This window comes from Hypanus sabinus, chromosome 23, assembly GCF_030144855.1.
Source record: "Hypanus sabinus isolate sHypSab1 chromosome 23, sHypSab1.hap1, whole genome shotgun sequence".
NCBI lineage: Eukaryota > Metazoa > Chordata > Chondrichthyes > Myliobatiformes > Dasyatidae > Hypanus > Hypanus sabinus.
In genome coordinates, this window is record NC_082728.1 from 52239122 (window position 1) to 52257702 (window position 18581).

Genomic DNA, 18581 nt, shown 5'->3' on the forward strand with positions numbered 1-18581 from the left:
AAAAACATGATCACTTTGTAGGTATGTAGTCCAGTGCATGATTAAACAAACCTAATAAACAGATGCTAATGATCAAGGACATAGTGAGTTGAGTGAACTAAAATGATTAACTGAAACAGAAAAGGGTGTAGAAGGAATCACTCTGGGCAAAGGACAACCAAACTTAAAGGTAAGAGTGTGGCATATGTGACAGTTTAACCTTCAAATCATCAATTGTTATACCACGACAAGGGTGAGCAGAGTACACAGACCCAAGGTGGTCATGCTGCATCGGCAAGATCTCTCTCAAGCAGAAATCTCACAGCGGAAAGGAATTTCAAGATGTGCTGTCCAAAGTCTTCTGAAAAAGCACCAAGAAACAGACAAGGTTGAGGACCAGAAACACAGTAGTTAGCCACAGAAACTCAGTGCATCAGACAAGAGATACATAAAACAGACAACCCCTCTGAATCAGAAGAAGTCCAGCACTGCTATCAGCTCAGAATTCAGAGAAACCACTGGAACCCAAGAACAACTCTCTACAATCCAGAGGAGTCCTGACAGAAGAGTTTTCATGCAAAAGTTGCTGCCAAAAAGCCATTCCTCTGAAGGTACAAAGCCAAGAAACTCTTCGACACACAAAAACACAAGGTTTGAGGTGTTGGACAATGGCAGCAAATCCTCTAGACAAAAAGGTCAAAATTTGAAAATTTTGGCTTAAACAGGACGAAGTTTGTCTGTTGAGTGTCTGCAGCCAAGAGTGAAGGACAGCAAAGGTTTCCTGTAGGTTTGGGGCTGTATTTCTACAAATAGAATTGGTGATCTGGTCAAAGTTAATGAAATCCTCAATGCTGAAAAGGACAAGCAGATTCTCATCCATCATGCATTACCATCAGGGAGGTGTCTGATCCGTCCCAACTTCATTCTTCATCAGGATAATGACCTCAAACACACGGCCAAGGTCATAAAGAACTACCTTCAGCAAAAAGAAGAACAAGGAGTTCTGCAACAAATGGTATGGACTCCACAGAGCCCTGATCTCAAACCATCAAGGCTGTCTGGTGTTACGACTGTGCCACAACTCTGAGAGGCCGAAGGGTACAAAGTAGCCCCCTCCTTTTTGAGAATCGCAAGATCACTATTAATACAGGTTAGGAGACCCAGGAAATGTGAGAGAGATGTTTGGAATGCGTCCTGGCCCCTGCGATACAAAGCCACGGATAACGATCATTGTCTCTTGGAGACGGAATTGTGTATTGAGTACTGTACTTCATGGAAGCCCTCAGGGAACGATCAGAGGGGATTGGTTGAGGGATTGTATCATCTCAACCTGACTGACATCTGAGACCCCGTGAGTCAGGATAAAAGAGGGTCTGGGGAACAACCCCTTTAGACGCACCAGGAGAAACGCTAGAAATCCCGTGACAACGTTTAATAGCGACAGCCAATGGAGGGCCCACGTGTGTCCTTTCCCATTGCCTGGGATTGGGGCCTTACCACGGAAGTCGGCTTAGCTAAAGAAGAGATCACCACCGACAACATTTCGAAGGATCGACATCACAAAAAGGAAAACGGGCAAGTTCTAAACATCCGTCTCTCTCTCCAACCAAAAGCTGCAGCCTGAATGAACTTGAGTGACTTTTATATTTCCATCGGACAATACATTATCCCCTAGACAACGATAGAGCTATTTCTTATGGATTATTATTATACCCGTGCTTTTAGATTTAGTATTGACAATGTATATTATCTGTATGTTTGCATTGATATTATTTTTGTGTATTTTTATCAATAATTACTGTTAAAAATAGTACCATCAGACTTCAATGGACCTCTCTATCTTTGCTGGTAAGTGACCCAGTTACGGGGTACATAACACTGGAACTACCTGAAGAGGTAGAGCAAGTAAGACAGCCAAGGTCTGCAGAACAACTATGACAAGTTCTCCAAAATGCTTGGAACAACCTACCAGCCAGTTTTCTTTAAAAAATGCAAAACGTGATAAATGGTCCAGGTGCAGGTCAGTGGGACTAGACAGAACAATGGTTCGGCACAGCCAAGAAGGGCCAAAGGTCTGTTTCTGTGCTGTAATGTTCTATGGTTCTACGGTGGCCACTCAAAAATATTGATTTGAATTAGTTTTGTTTTACTGTTTACTACCCTTTATAGTAATTTTTTAATAATTGGAAATTTTTCCTTTCATTATTTTTGAAAGCACCTTCACTCTACAGAATTTTTTACGTGTGCCTCAGACTTTTCCACAGTACTGTATCTTCAACAGGATTCAAGAAAATGGCTCAACAAGTAATATTAATGAGTAATATAAAAGTCCAATCAACTCCTTCCTAAATGGGTAAAACAACTAAGAAAAATTTAAACAAATTTTCTTGACACAATTAAAACAAAGAAAACAAATCTCCAGTGTGCCTATCCAACTCATGTCAAAGCCAGTGCTGACAGGCTGGGTCAAGGCTGTCAATTCCAATACACAGAAGTGCAAGAAACTGCAGAAATCAATGAACCCAGTCCATCAGGGCATTGCCCTCCTCACCTTAGTAAGCATCTACACAAGGTGCTACCTCAAGAAGGCAGTATTTACCATCAAGGATCTCCGCCATCCACATTATATCCTCTCGCACTGGGCAAGGGGTACAGAAGCCTGAAGTCCCACAGCACCAGGTTCAAGAGCAGCTACTTTCCGACACAGGTGAAAATGGCCTACATAACCCTAATCCCACTTTAGCAATAGAACACTATAGACCATCTCTTGTACTATCATGAGTTTGTTTCTAATTGTATTTGCGTGCATTTTGTTTTGCAGTATTTTTCTTCACTATCTTGTATAATTTACAGTATATTCAAACTTAAAAGTAAAAGTACATATATGTCACCATATACAACCCAGAGATTCATTTTCTTGCAGGCATACTCAGTAATTCCAATAACTATAACAGAATCTTTGACAGACCACACCCAATAGGGCAGACAACCAGATGCAAAAGACAACAAAGAAAAAAATAATAGTATTAATAAGTAAATAAGCAGTAAATACTAAGAATATGAGATGAAGAGTCCTTGAAAGGGAATCCATAGGTTCTGGGAACAGTTCAATGATGGGGCAGGTGAAGTGCAGTGAAGTTATCACCTCTGACTCAAGAGCTGGATGGTTGAGGGATAATAACTGTTCCTGAACCTGGTGGTGTGAATCCTGAGGCTCCTGTACATTCTCCCTGATAGCAGCAGCAAGAAGAGAGCACGGCCTGGGTGGTGGGGTTCCTTGATGATGAATGCTGCTTTCCTACGACAGCGCTCCATGTAGATGTGCTCAATGGTGATGAGGGCTTTACCCTTGATAGACTGGGCCGTATCCACTACTTTCTGTAGATTTTTCCTTCAAGGGCATTGGTATTTCCACACCAGGCTTTGATGCAACCAGACAATATAATCTCCACTACACATATATAGAAGTTTGTCAAATTTTTAGATGTCATACCAAGTTGTTGCAAACTTCTAAGAAAATAGAGATGCTGTCGGGCTTTCTTCATAATTGCACTAATGTGGTGGGCCTAGAATGATAACACCAAGGAATATAAAGTTGCTGCCCTCTCCACCTCTGATTTCCTGAAGAGGACTGGCTCATGAAATTCTAGTTTCCACCTCCTGAAATCTCTAATCAGCTCCTTGGTCTTGCTGACTTTGAGGTTGTTGTTGAAATTGGCACCACTCAGCCAGATTTTCAATCTCCCTCCTATATGCTGCAATTTATGTATAATTTTACATTCTGTGTATTGGTTGAATCTATGTGCCAGTGATGCAAGTTTTTCATTGTACCTGTACCTCACCATACTTGTGCAACTGAATTCGACTTGAACAAGGGATCATTACCCACTTATCTCTTTGAGCTTGTTTCCCCATTCAGCTAGATCATGGCTGATCTGTGAACTTAGCTCCATCCAGCTCCTTGGTCTTGAATAACTTAAGACCTTTATCCAACCGAAACAGATATGGTCAAAGATCCAAAAATTATGAGAGAACTTAACAACAAAACCAAAGGATAGCAAACCTGCTCAGCTAAGTTCCTCAGCACTGTCTTAAAACCTGGACGGAGTAAACCATCCTCAGGGGCAAAGTATGTCCCTCCGACAAATGGCTTGAGATCAGGAGTCAACCACACACTCATTGGCCAACCTCCACCTCCACTTGTCGCCTGCAATCAAAAATGAAAAGTTAAAGCTCCTGCTGAGAATTTGTACCAACAGACACAGATTTTTTTCACAACTCATTAAAAACTGATAAAACTACAGAGTGAAAAGACTTTAAAAGCAAAAGTATGTTAATAAAATGCCGTGTATTTCTGCAAGTTCCAAAGTGCTTCCATTACCCCATTACCCACATTCAAATGTTTTAGGAACAGATTCTTCTCCTCTGCCATCAGATTTCTGAACAGACCATGAACCCATGAACACTACCTCACAATTCCTCTTTTGCACTTCTTATTTCTTGAAACTTACAGCAATTTTTATGACATGCATTGTACTGCTGCTGCAAAACAATACATTTCTCAAAATGTCAGTGAAAATAAACCTGATTCTTATTCTGTAATATTTTGAAGAGTAGTCATCTTTGTAATATTGAAAACATGATAGCCAATTACCTCCAGCAATGTTCCCTAAACACAAGTATGACAAAAGTTTGACAAAAGGCCTGACGGAATATTTCCCAGGCTGCTCCACGAGGCAAGGGAAGAGATTGCTGAGTCACTGGCTAGGATCTTTATGTCCTCGTTGTCCACGGGAATGATACCAGAGGATTGGAAGGAGGCAAATGTTGACCCCTTGTTCAAAAAAGGTAGTAGGGATAGTCCGGGTAATTATAGACCAGTTTGGCCAGGTGGATTCAGAATTGGCTTGCCTGCAGAAGGCAGAGGGTTGTGGTGGAGGGAGTACATTCAGATTGGAGGGTGTGACTAGTGGTGTCCCACAAGGATCTGTTCTGGGACCTCTACTTCTCGTGATTTTTATTAATGACCTGGATGTGGGGGTAGAAGGGTGGGTTGGCAAGTTTGCAGATGACACAAAGATTGGTGGTGTTGTAGATAGTGTAGAGGATTGTCAAAGATTGCAGAGAGACATTGATAGGATGCAGAAGTGGGCTGAGCAGTGGCAGATGGAGTTCAACCTGGAGAAGTGTGAGGTGGTACACTTTGGAAGGACAATCTCCAAGGCAGAGTACAAAGTAAATGGCAGGATACTTGGTAGTGTGGAGGAGCAGAGGGATCTGGGGGTACATGTCCACGGATCCCTGAAAGTTGTGTCATTGGTAGATAGGGTAGTTAAGAAAGCTTATGGTTTGTTAGCTTTCATAAGTCGAGGGATAGAGTTTATGAGACGCGATGTAATGATGCAGCTCTATAAAACTCTAGTTCGGCCACACTTGGAGTACTGTGCCCAGTTCTGGTCGCCTCACTATAGGAAGGATGTGGAAGCATTGGAAAGGGTACAGAGGAGATTTACCAGGATGCTGCTTGGTTTAGAGAGTATGGATTATGATCAGAGATTAAGGGAGCTAGGGCTTTACTCTTTGGAGAGAAGGAGGATGAGAGGAGACATGATAGAGGTGTACAAGATATTAAGAGGAATAGGCAGAGTGGACAGCCAGTGCCTCTTCCCCAGGGCACCACTGCTCAGTACAGGAGGACCTGGCTTTAAGTTAAGGGGAGGGAAGTTCAAGGGGGATATTAGAGGAAGGTTTTTCACTCAGTGTGGTTGGTGCGTGGAATGCACTGCCTGAGTCAGTGGTGGAGGCAGACACACTAGTGAAGTTTAAGAGACTACTAGACAAGTATATGGAGGAATTTAAGGTGGGGGGTTAAATGGGAGGCAGGGTTTGAGGATCGGCACAACATTGTGGGCTGAAGGGCCTGTAATGTACTGTACTATTCTATGTTCTATGAAAGGGATCTATGATGCCATCAAGGGCCTGCAAAACAACAAAACCACTGGTTCTGTCAGATCCCAGCAGAGATCCTTAAAGAAGGTGGACCAGCACTAAGTGCCTTGTTCCTGAAGTTCTGGGAAAAGGAGCAACTGCCCTCGGAGCATAGGATACCCTAATGGTGAATATATTCAAGAAGGGAGAGAAGGCAGATTGTGGTAATTACAGAGGCATCTGTCTCCCATTAACAACAGGCAAAGTGCTTGCACGTAGCCTTGGCAACCGACTCCTTCGGCTATCTGAAGAAGTACTTGCAGAATCACAGTGTGATATCCACCCATGATCGCAGATATGATCTTCACAGCACACCAATTATAGGAAAAATGTCATAAACCAAGGTAACCCTTGTATTTGGCTTTCATAGATTTGACAAAGGCATTTGATGCAGTAAATCACCAAGCTCTCTGGCATATATTACCAAGACATGGAATCAGAAACAGGTTTATTATTACTGACATGAAACTTGTTTTGTGGTAGCAGTAAGGAGCAGTACATTAAAAAGTTACTGAAAGTTACAGTAAAAAATATGTGAAAAATAAATGAACAGTGCAAAACAGATCAAATTAATGAGGTAATGTTCATGGGTTCTGAAATGATTATTGTTCTGGACAAGTTATGGTCAAGATGCTGCCGAGCTCCAAAGAGATCGTGGCTCAGACTTAGTTGTTGTTTTTTAATTTCATTGGGATGATTTTTAGGACAGAGAGATGAGTTAGGGGTCAGGTTATGGTTTTGGAACTATAGTATAGGAGGTTTGGAGTTCAGATTGATGTTTAGGGACAGGGATATGGAAGAGTTAGAAGTTAGATTGTTGTTTAAGGACAGGGAAGTGGGGGGGGGGTTTAGGGATAGGGATGTGGGAGGGTTAGAGGTCAGGCCCCTGCTCCGTACTCTGTGTTCAAAGTCCAGCAACATGGACAGGTGATGAAGAACCTCCAAATTCTAACCCTCTGCTCCGCGCTCAAAGGCCAGCGACGTCGACAGGAGACAAAGAGCATCCATGGATGTTGTGCTGTCCATGTCACTGGGATTGAATGTCTGAAGACCGGTGAGTCGGCACACCTGGAGTTCAGGGTCCTGTCATTTGCTAGCTCAGGGGTTGATATCAAAGGTTGAAACCTGAAGGTCAATCGGAAGTCCAGATATTGAAGCCCGGAGACTGGAGGCCTGGCAGCCTGTCCTTGAGTTGAAGGACTGTCTATGTGGGTGGTTGGGAAAGGGGAAAAGGGCTTGTTTCGCTGTTGTTTTGTTGCTTGTTGTGATCTGTGTTGTTTGATTGAGCAATGTAGGCATGCTTCGTTAGCAGGACCCTCCAGCACAACCTAGGTGTGTTGATTGTTAATGCAAATGGTGCATGTCACTGTATATATCAACATACATGTGATAAATAAATCTGAAGCTGAATTTGATGGGAAGAAGTTTCTAAAACAGTGAATTTGTGTCTTCATGCTCCTATACCCCTTCCCTGATGGCAGTAATGAGAAAAGGGCATGTCCTGGATGGTGAGGTTCCCCAATGATGGATGGTGCCCTCTTGAAAGACCAACCTTTGTAGATGTCCTTGATGGTGTGGAGTACTGCACTGGTGAATTAAGTGGTGAAATAAGAGATGCAGATGCTGGAATATGAAGCAATAAACAATCTAGGAAATTTGTTTATTATTGTCACATGTACTGAGATACAGTGAAAATTTTGTTCTGCATCCCTCCCATACAAATAATTTCATCATGTCAGTACATTGAGGAAGTACATGGGAAGAACAATAATAGAATGCAGAATAAAGTGTTACAGTTACAGAGAAAGTGCAGTACAGGCAGACAATAAGGTTCATCTTATTAGGAGTCCTTCTCTCAAAGAAGTCCATTCAGTGGTCTTATAACATTGAGGTAGAAGCTATGGTAGCCACCAGGAGATTCTGCCTTTTGATGTGGATAGTGCAAAAGTGCTCCAGTCACGACCTACTTTAAATACTTTAAAAGCTATCCTGCTCTTAAATTGACATTTCAGAAGTTTTACACTCTACAGCTTCTGGGTGTCTGAGCATGTAGTTTTCATTTACAATTCAGAAAAGGACTCAGCGTTAATGGAATAAAACAACACAGGAACAAGACCTTCAGCTCTTAATGTGTCTGCTGACCATGATGTCAATTTAAACTAGTCCATTCTGTCTGGTTACGTGGCCTATATCATTCTACCCCTTGCATGTACATGTGCCTGTTTAAATGCCTCTTAACTGCTTCTACCACCACTCCTGAAGTAGGGATAAAGAAATTGCAGATTTTAAAGAAGTATTTAGTTCTGTCTTCACAAAAAAGGGTACAAAAATCTGATGGTAATTGTGAAGAACTGAAATGAATAAGTGGAAAGAAATTAACATTAATTAACAAAAAGTTTTGGTGAAATTAATGGATCTCAAAGCTGATAAATCTGCAGGACCTGATCTCAAGGTAGCTACAGAAATGGTGGGTGTGATGGTTGTCATTTTTCAAAATTCCAGAATGTTTCCTACTGATTGCAAGGTAGCAAATCTAACCTTACCGTTTAAGAAAAGAAGAAGCAAAGTTGGCCATTTAGGCCGATTTTGTATGGAGAACAATGGAGTCTATTGTAAAGGAAATGGTAACAGGGTAGTTAGAAAGTAATAATTGGACAGGACTCAAGTCATTATAAAGGAAAACCACGATTGACAAATATTTTCTAATATTCTGAAGTTGTCATTAGCAGGATGAATGCTGGTGGATAAGTTAATGTGGTCTTTCAGTAAGCCTTTAGAAAAGCCTTTTAGAAAGATAATTAAATAAAATTGGACCATGTGGTTTTAGGGGTAATATGCTTGTATTGACTGAGGATTGTTTAATGGATAAGAAACAAAATGTAGGAATACTGAAGTCAACATTGGGTTGAGAGATGGTGATTAGCCGGCTGCTTTCATGTTGAGACACCAGCTGTTCATATCCAATATCAGTGGTTTCAAGGGATCAAGTGTAATATATCCAAATTAGAGTGATAGATTCATGCAACAGGAAAACTGCCCTTTGGCCCACTCTCCTGTTGACCATTGAGTACAATTTTATACTAATCCAATGCAAACTTCATTTTTTATTAAGAAACCACATTTCTTAATTTTGGTGACATTCCAAAGCCAGGTGGCAGTATGGATTGTGAGGATTCAGGGATTCAGGGGACAGACTAAGTTAGTGGTCACCAACCTTTTTAAGCCCAAGATCCCCTACCTCGGCCTTGGTGAAAGGCAAAATCGACCCTACTAAATCGGTTAGACACATGCATGCGCACCAGGCAGAAAAGACCGGCAGTAAAACCACGCAACCTAGAAGAAGAAATAATGTATGTACACCAGGGGTCACTGCCCTTTTGTTTGCACCGCGGACCGGTTTAATATTGACAATATTCTTGTGGACCGGCCGACAGTGGGGGGGGATGTTAAACACAATGGGAATACAGCGATGCTCAAAGCAGGTTCCTCATGTCCAGTCTATTCCGCAATTTAGTTTATGTGGATCTCAGTGCTTAGCTTCTGGCCCACTTGCTCATGTCTTTTTCGCTTAAAAAACTCAACAGGTTTGTCTTTAAGTGCAGGGTGCTTGGACTCAGGGTACCAAAGCAGTTTTGAGGGCTTCATTGCCTCAATAGACAACCTCCCGCCCGCCCGCTGCCAGACGCCTTGGCCAGGTGCGGCTGGTCGTGGGTGGGGTGAGAGGAGGAGTTAAGGACCAGAGGTCCCCGTGCCAGGCCCACAGCGGTCACAGTCCAGAGAGAGCGAGTGGCCGACTGAGTGAGGAGTGCGATAGGACGTGCGCCCGCCCCCATTGTAAGATCTATCAGCCGACAAAAGTTTGGCTCAAGGGATGACTTTCAGTAGATTGCAGCAAGGTAGCTGCTCTGCTGCTTACGAAACCCTGAGCCCGAATTAGGTCGTCTGTGAATATTTTAGCAAAGAGTTTCCCACGAACATTTGGTGTGCTACACAGGTTTAGAGGTAGCGCCTATCTGTCTGCGCTCCAGGCCAGTAGCATCGGCACTTCTCACTGGCTGTGTGAGGCCAACCAGTGATCCCTAGCGCAAGGGTGTCACTGCATTTAGGCGACTGATGACCTTGTATGCATTCAAGTTCAACAGTGGGCGTGATAGGGAATGAGGAAAATTGCAGCAGATTCATATCATTTCATATTGCCAAATCATATCGTTTCCTCGCGGCCTGGTGGTTGGGGACCACTGAAGTATACTGTGTAGTGCGTGGTGGGGGAGCTACACACATGCGCACTGGGCAGAAAGAACGGAACTAAAACCCCGCAACCCGGAAACAATCTCTCAACAGTATTCGTGTATTTATTTTTCATTTTTTTCGGGATCTACTGGGAAAGTCTTAAAGATCGACCAGTTCATCGTGATCAACGGGTTGGCGACCACTAGAATAAGTGAATGGGCATGGAATGTAATGTGGAAAAAGAGTGTTTATCAAATTTGGTAGAATAAATAGAAATAAAGTTCATTTTTAAAAAATAGAATCCAAGGTGTTTACAGAAACCTGGTTATATTTGTGCATAAGTTACTGGATCTTCATATGCAGATTGAACAGGCCTTTAATGATCTTTATTTTGAGAAATAGGAGCAGGAATACACTATTGACTCTCTGAAGGTTACTATGTCATGGTTGATCTCCTAGCTCAGTAACATTTTCCTGCACCATCCCCTTATCCCCTTGGTGCACTTAGTATCCAGAAATCCACCAATCTTTGTTTCAAATAAATTCGATCTGCATCGCCAGTTTGAAAGGTTATGCCGCCCTCCCCCCGGTATTGAAATTTCTTGTACATCCACTATTATCTCTAGGTACTAAAATAAATTGCCATGCAACCAAAATAGACCATAACCGAATAGGTTGCAAAAAAAAGAATGCAACCGATATTTTCACAGTTGTTTTTCTTATTAAATAGCAATGCCACATTCCTTGATCCTGATTTCCATCTGGTGTTTGAAGCCAGAACCCTTTTTTCTCTGTCAGATGACAAAGTAACAGGGAAGTTCATACCCCTTCTGTTTAGGCACTGAAAGTTCCCCCTTTGTCTTCAAGTTGATGGAATTTCTAACTTTAGAATATCCTGCCGACTACACCATTTGTTGGATTCTGGTGTTTTTGATCCAAGGTTCTTCTAGAAATCAGGAAAGAAACACAAAACTTTCTGATTTAAGGTAATTTTATAAGGAGTTGATAGAACAGAGGGGAGTTGAAACAAAGAGTGATAGGAGTCTACTAGTTGAGAGACAAAGGAACAAAGATGGCATATGCACAGAACAGCCATTTTTATACTACAGAGATAAAGATTTGAGTGGTGGGGTGGAGATACATCTCTACCAAAGGAGGTGTAAGATGGCCCTTCAGTCTGTTAGTCTCAGGTCACTCTTGGGCAAGGCATAGCACCTGCTTAGTTCCTCAGTCAGAGTCACAAAGCCATGGGATCAGGTGGTGGATGGCTGCATGAGCAGCTGGTGCATATCACAAGTTCTGGTTATGTGACCACTGACACCAGGCAGACCATCTATAAAGGCTGGGGTCACCCATCTAGTAAAGAGACTGCTTAGAAGCAGGCTATGGTAAACCACTTCTGTAAGAATTTGCCAAGAACAATCATGATCATAGACCATGATTGCCTCAATCATACGACATGGCATATAATGACAGTGATGAGAGATAAAGAAAAATTCCATTCAAATCTGTAGATAAGAGACAACCAATGAGAAAGACCATAAACAGAGGAGCAGAATTAGGCCATTCAGTCTATTGAGTATGCTCCACTGTTCTTTCATGATTTATTATCTCTCTTGATCCAATTCTCCTGCCTTCTCTCTGTAACCTTTGACACTCTGACTAATCACGAAGCTATCAACCTTCAATTTAAATATTTCCAATGACTTGGCCTCCATCTGAGGGAATGAATTCCACAGATTCATCCCTTCTGGCTAAAGAAATTCCTCCTCATCTCTGTTTTAAATGGATGTCCCTCTATTCTGAGGCTGTGTTCTCTGGTCCTAGGCTCCTCCACTATAGGAAACATCCTGTCGGCATCCACTCTATCTAGGCCTTTCAATATTTAATAAGCTTCAATGAGATCTCCCCTTGTTCTTCTAAACTCCAATGAGTACAGGCCCAGAGCTGTCATATGCTACCCCTTTCGTTCCTGGGATAATTCTCGTGAATCTCCTCTGAGTCCTCACCTGTGCCAGCACATCTTTCCTTAGATAAAAGGCCCAAAACTGCTCACAATACCCTAAGTGCATCTGAAAATAAAAATAAACAATATCCTTTGACTCTGCTTTGTTTATACCGTCTAAATTCCAACGGATTTGTCAGGCAAGATTTTCTGTTAAGGAGACCATGCTGACTCTGACCTATTTTGTTGTGTGCCTACAAGTACCTGATACTTCATCCTTAATATTAAACTTGAACATTTTCCAACCACTAAAATCAGACTAAATGGCCTATAATTTCCTTTCTTTTATCTCCCTCCCTTCTTAAAGAGTGGAGTTACACTTGCAATTTTTCAGTCCTCCAGAACCTAGTGATTCTTGAAAGCTCATTACTAAAGGCTCCAAAATCTCTTCAGCTACCTCTTTCAGCACCCTAGAATGTAGCTCATCTGATCCAGGTGACCTATCTACCTTCAGACTTCTCAGCTTCTGAAGCACCTTCTCCGAAGTAATACCAACAACTCTCTCTTCTGCTTCTTGACACTCTTGCATTTATGGTATTCTTCTAGTGTTTTCCCCAGTGAAGACTAACATAAATTATTTATTAAGTTCATCCACCATTTCTTTGTTCCCTATTACCACCTCTCCAGTGTTATTTTCCAGCAGTCTGATATCCACTCTTGTCTCTCTTTTACTCTTTATATATCTGAAAAAAACTTTGGTATAGTCTTCTATATTTTTGCCCAGCTTATCTTTATATTACATCTGTTCTCTCTTAATGGCTTTTTAGTTGCCTTCTGATGGTTCTTAAAAGCTTCCCAATCCTCCACCTTCCCACTAATTTTTGCTCTATTATTCATCTTCTCATTTGCCTTTTTGCTGTCTTTGTCAGCATGGTTGCCTCATCCTCCCTTTAGAATACTTCTTCATCTTTGGGTTGTATCTGTCCTGTGCCTTTCAAATTGCTCCCAGAAACTCCAGCCATTGCTGTTGTGCCATCATCCCTGATAGTGTCTTCTTCCAGTCAACTTTGGCTAACTCCTTATGCCTCTATAAATCCATTTACTCCACTGTACAACTGGTACATTCAATTTCAGCTCTGCTTCTCAGGGTGAATTCTAACATATCATTGCTGTCTCTGACTCCGAAGGGTTTCTTTACCTTAAGCTCCCTAATCGAATTTGGGTCATTACATAATACCCAATCCAGAATTGCCATTCCACCTGCTGGCTCAACCAGAAGCTGCTCTAAAAATCTATTCTACAGATTCCCTCTGCTGGGATCCTGTACCTGATTTTCTCAATTTACCTCCATATTGAGATCCTCCATGACGATTGCAATTTTGGCCTTTTTACATAGTTTTTCTCTCTCCTCTTGTAATTTGTAGCCCACATCCTGGCTATTGTTCAGAGGCCTCTATATAATTCTCATTAGGGTCTTCTTACCTTTACAGTACTTAACTCTGCCCATGACTATTCTACATCTTGCAGTCCTGCTGTCACCTCTTTCTAAGAACTTGATTTCATTTTTTACCAACAGAGCCACCCCACAAGGGATCTGTTTTCACCTTGACACAAAAGAGTTTTTCTGCTGATCAGCGTCAAAAAAGCCAAATTAAATCCACTGTGATTCAATGTTGTGAGACAATAAAACATGAAAACTTCCGGGGGGGGGGGGGGGGAATACTTTTTATAGGCTCTGTAGATGATATCCACAATCAAGAATAAAAAATAATTGATGATGGGTTTTTCCTTGTTTTGTTACCAATTCTTTTATGTACATTATTCTATACGTGTATGTTTTCCCTCTTGTCAGGTCACAGTGAGAGAGGAGTTAGTCAGGTGTTACTAATATGCACAAGAGAGAGATTTGTTTATTCTCCTAACTGGGACTGGAGTATGAAAAGCCCCAAGGCCCACTGAGTTGAAGAAATTCAGGGTGATCAATCCCAGAAAAATGTTAATGTAAGTAATATGATCACAGACAGTGAGGCAGATTGCAACAGATGGAACTGTGTTTATTTTTTTGTTTTGCAGAATGAGATGCAACAAACAGTTCACACTTCAGAACCAATTTGAGTCCAAACTCCAAATAAATAAAAGTTGACAGCTTGGGTGGCACTGTCACCTCGCTGGTTCCATGTTCCAACTTCAACTAATGTTTCCTTTGAAAGGCGACACCTTTGACAGTGTAGCAGAAGTGGAGATGTTTGCTAATGATTGCACAACATTCACAGCTCCTCTGCAAATGAAGCAAGACCTAGACAACATCTAGGCATAGGCTGATAAAAGTGACAAATAACATTTTAATCACAGAAATGTCAGGCTTCGACCAATTACCCTTGACTTTGAATGTCCATGAGATATAGGAACAGAGTTAGATCATTTGGCCCATTGAGTCTGCACTACCATTTCATCATGGCTAATCCAATTTTCCTCTCAGCCCCAGTCTCTCACTTTCTCCCTATATCCTGCCATATCCTGACCAATCAACGATCTATCAAACTCTGCCTTAAATATACATAAAGACTTGGCCTCTACAACTGTCTGTGGCAAGGAATTCCACTCTCTGGCTAAAGAAATTCCTCCTCATCTCTGTTCTAAAAGGACACTCCCTCTATTGTGTCCTCTGGTTTTAGACTCTTCCACCAGAGAAAGCATCCTCTCCACATTTACATAATCAAAGCCTTTCACCATTCAATAGGTTTCAATGAGGTCACCCCTAATTCTGTATTTCAGTGAATACAGGGCCAGAGTAATCTGTTTAAGTCCTTCTGTAGCCTTTCTACTTCCTCAAAACTACCGGCCCCTCCACCTATCTTCATATCTCTGCAAACTTTGCAACAAAGCCATCGATTCCATCATCCAAATCATTGACATATAACTTAAAAAGAATCAGTCCCAACATGGTCCCTGTGGAACAACACTAGCCACCAGCAGTCAGTTAGAAAAAGCTTCTTTTATTCCCACTCTTTGTCTCCTGCCAATCAGCCACTGGTTTATCCATGCTGGAATCTCTCCTGTAATACCATGTTAAATCAACCTCACCTGTGGCAACTTGTCAAAGGCCTTCTGAGAATCCAAGTACACAATTATCAGCTGATTCTACTTTGTCTATCCTGCTAGTTACTTTTTCAAAGAATTCCAACGGATTTGCCAGGCAAGATTTTCCCTTGAGGAAACCATGCTGATCATATTGGAGTATAAAAATATTATGGAGTATAAAAGTTGTATTATTTGCTGTGTAACCAAAACTATGTAGTCAGCTTGCTATGCATGTATCCAAAATGAAATCCTAGGAATGTAGAAGACAATTGTGTGTAAATGGTAGCTAAAGAGATGTAGATTAGAACATTGGTCAGTTCTGAGTTTGCTATTTGCTATGTATATACCCAATTTAGCAGGAGAATGAAATATTAAGAATGTTATGAAAGGTAGCTAAGAGATGTAGATTAGAACATGATTAAGTCATGAAGTATTAAGAATGTTAACTTGCTATTTGCTAGAGAATGAAATCTTAGGAATGTAAAAGGCAATGATGTGTTAATGAGAGGTAGCTAAGAGATGTAGATTAGAACATGATTAAGTCAATGGGACGGTACCTGTGGTACGTGTGAAACTGGACCAGGAGATTGATATAAGAAATGCCGTGTTCAGGGATCGGTGGGCAATCAGTGACTAGCTCAATGACTGTCTCAGCTTTGATTTGCAAATTAAAGTTTAACCCTTCTTGAAGAATCTTCTGCGTCTCCTGATCAGTTGTGAGGCACGAAAAACCACGACAAAATTGGCGACCGCGGCAGGACCGGAAAGAGACCCGCGGAAAGGAAACGGCAGATTGGGGACGCTTCCCAGTCCTCTAGGGACCCCCACAAGGCTAACAGAATAAAGGGTGCACCCAAGCAAAAGTTAAGCGCTTTTTGCGACAATTTGGACTAAGAATTCTGTTGGCTTTGGGGAGGTCTTGGAGTCTCAGAAGTGTGGAACCACTGCCGAAGGGTCTCTCCGGTCCAAAGAATCTGGCAGAATTGGGGGTTAACAGAGGAGGCTCAGAGGATTGATCAGGAACACTGCAGTGAGGGTAAGTACAAATAAGTTAATAAGAAGTTAAGAAAAAGTCCACGTGGTGTTGGTAAATCCCTGTGGGTACCGCTTCGTATGAAACGAAGGGCTGAACGGGCAGGGAAAGGAAAATAGAATAGAATTAGAGTAGAAAATCCTCATGGATACCGCCTTAAGAGATAAGGGTCTGAATAGACGAGGTGCATAGGAAAAAATCCTCGTGGATACCGCCTTAAGAGATAAGGGTCTGAATAGACGAGGTGCAAAGAGAAAGTTCTGTGGGTACCGCTCTGAATAGAGGTCTGTACGGGCAGAACAGAATAGGAAACAAGGACAGTCCAATATATAGTTTAAAGTGCTGGTAGATAGACGATAGACTAGGCATAGAATTAGAGTAAATAATATTATCCAGTAAACGAACTGCGAATCTCTGAAATAACTTAAAAAGAGAGAATAACATGACAGGTAAAGGAACGGCAGTAGAGATTCTGAGCAAAAAATTCCCGATAAATAAAAATGAGATCACAAAAACTTCAGAAAAAATGGGAAAAAAGAACCAATAACCTGGTCACAAAGTGGCCAAGAGAAGGAACGTTTGATGTAAGTTTGTGCAAAGAAATGGAAGGACTAATTAAAAATTACAAACCAAAAGATAAATCTAAGAAAAGAGGGCAAAAAAAAAGAGAACAAGTGCTAAAACTCTTCAGACTGTAGGGAGAAAGGCTGAGGAGGACAGGTAGAATATTGATTACAAGCGAGGAAGACACTCAGGTGCTGGAAAAACAGCCTGATAGAGAGAGAGGAGGGTATGGTGAGAAGCTGGCTTTGGCTCCTTACCCGGATGCGAAAGAAACAGAAAAACCCCCTCCCTATAATGAGGAAGAAACCCCTAAGCAATGCCCCCTGCTGACGGGGACAGTAAACATGCAGGAAGAAGTACAAGTTTGGGATATCGAGGAAGAAAAAAAACAATACAAGAAGGAAAAAGTGGCAATATGGAAGGAGATACAGGCAGAAAGGATAAAGGTGGAACAGGCACAGAGAGAAATGGAAGAAGGGATTGAACGGATGAAATACTTGAGAGGGGAAAAGGAATATGAGGAGTATCGGTTATACCATAGAAATAAACAGACTAGAAAAGAAGGTGACTCATTGGAGGAGCAAGAGTTAAGTGGAGAGAGAGAGGATGTGAGAATTTGTGGGGAAGAGGTAGGAGGCAGAAGCCTAGAAGAGCAGAAGGAGGCGGTAGGGGAGTGACTTGCGGAAGTAGAGAGAGAGCCAGATAAGTTACTGAGAGGGGATTGCCAGAAGAGATGCGAAAAATACTCCAGGGGCCAACCAAGTATTGAATCAAGACAGAAAGGAAAGACTCCACAAGGAGACCGAGGGAAGAAGAGAACCCCGAAGATATTTGTGTGGGAGGCAGTAAAGACATACCCTGAGACAGATGGGGAGTCAGGTGAGGAGGAGAGCCAGGGCTGGTGGGAAGAAGGAGGAAGAATGATGCTGTTGTTAGTAAAAGGATCAGGACAAGTGCAGTATATTCCTTGGGGATCCCAGGACCTAGAAGGGCTGAAAACACTCTACCCAATCTACATGAAGGAGCAGGGAAATGGATTAGAGCCTTTGAAGAAGAGACGGCGGGGTGATTATTGGCTATGGGAGATTTGAAGGCACTGTTGATAAGGTTGATGGGAACCTCCAAATTTAACGAACTAATGGAAATGGCTGGCGTAGTAAACTCGAACGACCCAAGAACTGATGGTGACGGGTTTGACAGAGTGAGGCAGAGGGTATGGCAGGCCCTCAGAAAGCTTTATCCACCCAAAGTGGACCCCAAAGCCTTAAAAGGGGATCCACTGGGAGACACTGAAAACCCAGCAGCTTGCGTAGAAAACCAGTTGAAAAGGTGGAGACTGGAGACTGAGAAAGAGGTGGAGAATAGCTTATTTATGACCTCACTGTTCTGACATAGCATTTTGGATGCAATGCCTCCACAAGTAAAATCCAAACTGGAGGAAGTGGTTGGGCTAAAGTCAAAGACCCCACAAGAATTTAGAGACCGATAGTCCATGCGTTTGAGAAATACCGGAAAGAAAAACAAAGGTTGGCTGAGCAGCAGGAAGAGGTGCAAAGAAAGTTAATACAAATGCAGCTCGAAGAGCTCAAAAAGAAGGAAAAAGAGAAAAACAAAAAGATGCTGCCAGCAACCACCGGTCCGAGTATAGCCATCGAACTGGACAAAGCACTGCTATATGGAGGGACCGATCATACTGTAAGACAAGGGCTGGAAAACCCCATGCCAATAATTGTCTTTGGGGGAGCATTCCCACAAATGCCC

The 18581-nt window shown here is 42.1% G+C and overlaps 1 protein-coding gene across 1 annotated transcript in view; it reads right to left on the reverse strand.

Annotated features, from left to right (window-relative positions):
* Window positions 1–18581, reverse strand: part of spata20 (spermatogenesis associated 20) — a 472602-nt gene that overhangs the window by 399659 nt on the left and 54362 nt on the right. Inside the window, exon 5 of the mRNA XM_059948873.1 lies at window positions 4043–4186. Within this exon, the coding sequence (XP_059804856.1) occupies window positions 4043–4186 (144 nt within the window). The remainder of the gene's footprint in view (window positions 1–4042; window positions 4187–18581) is intronic.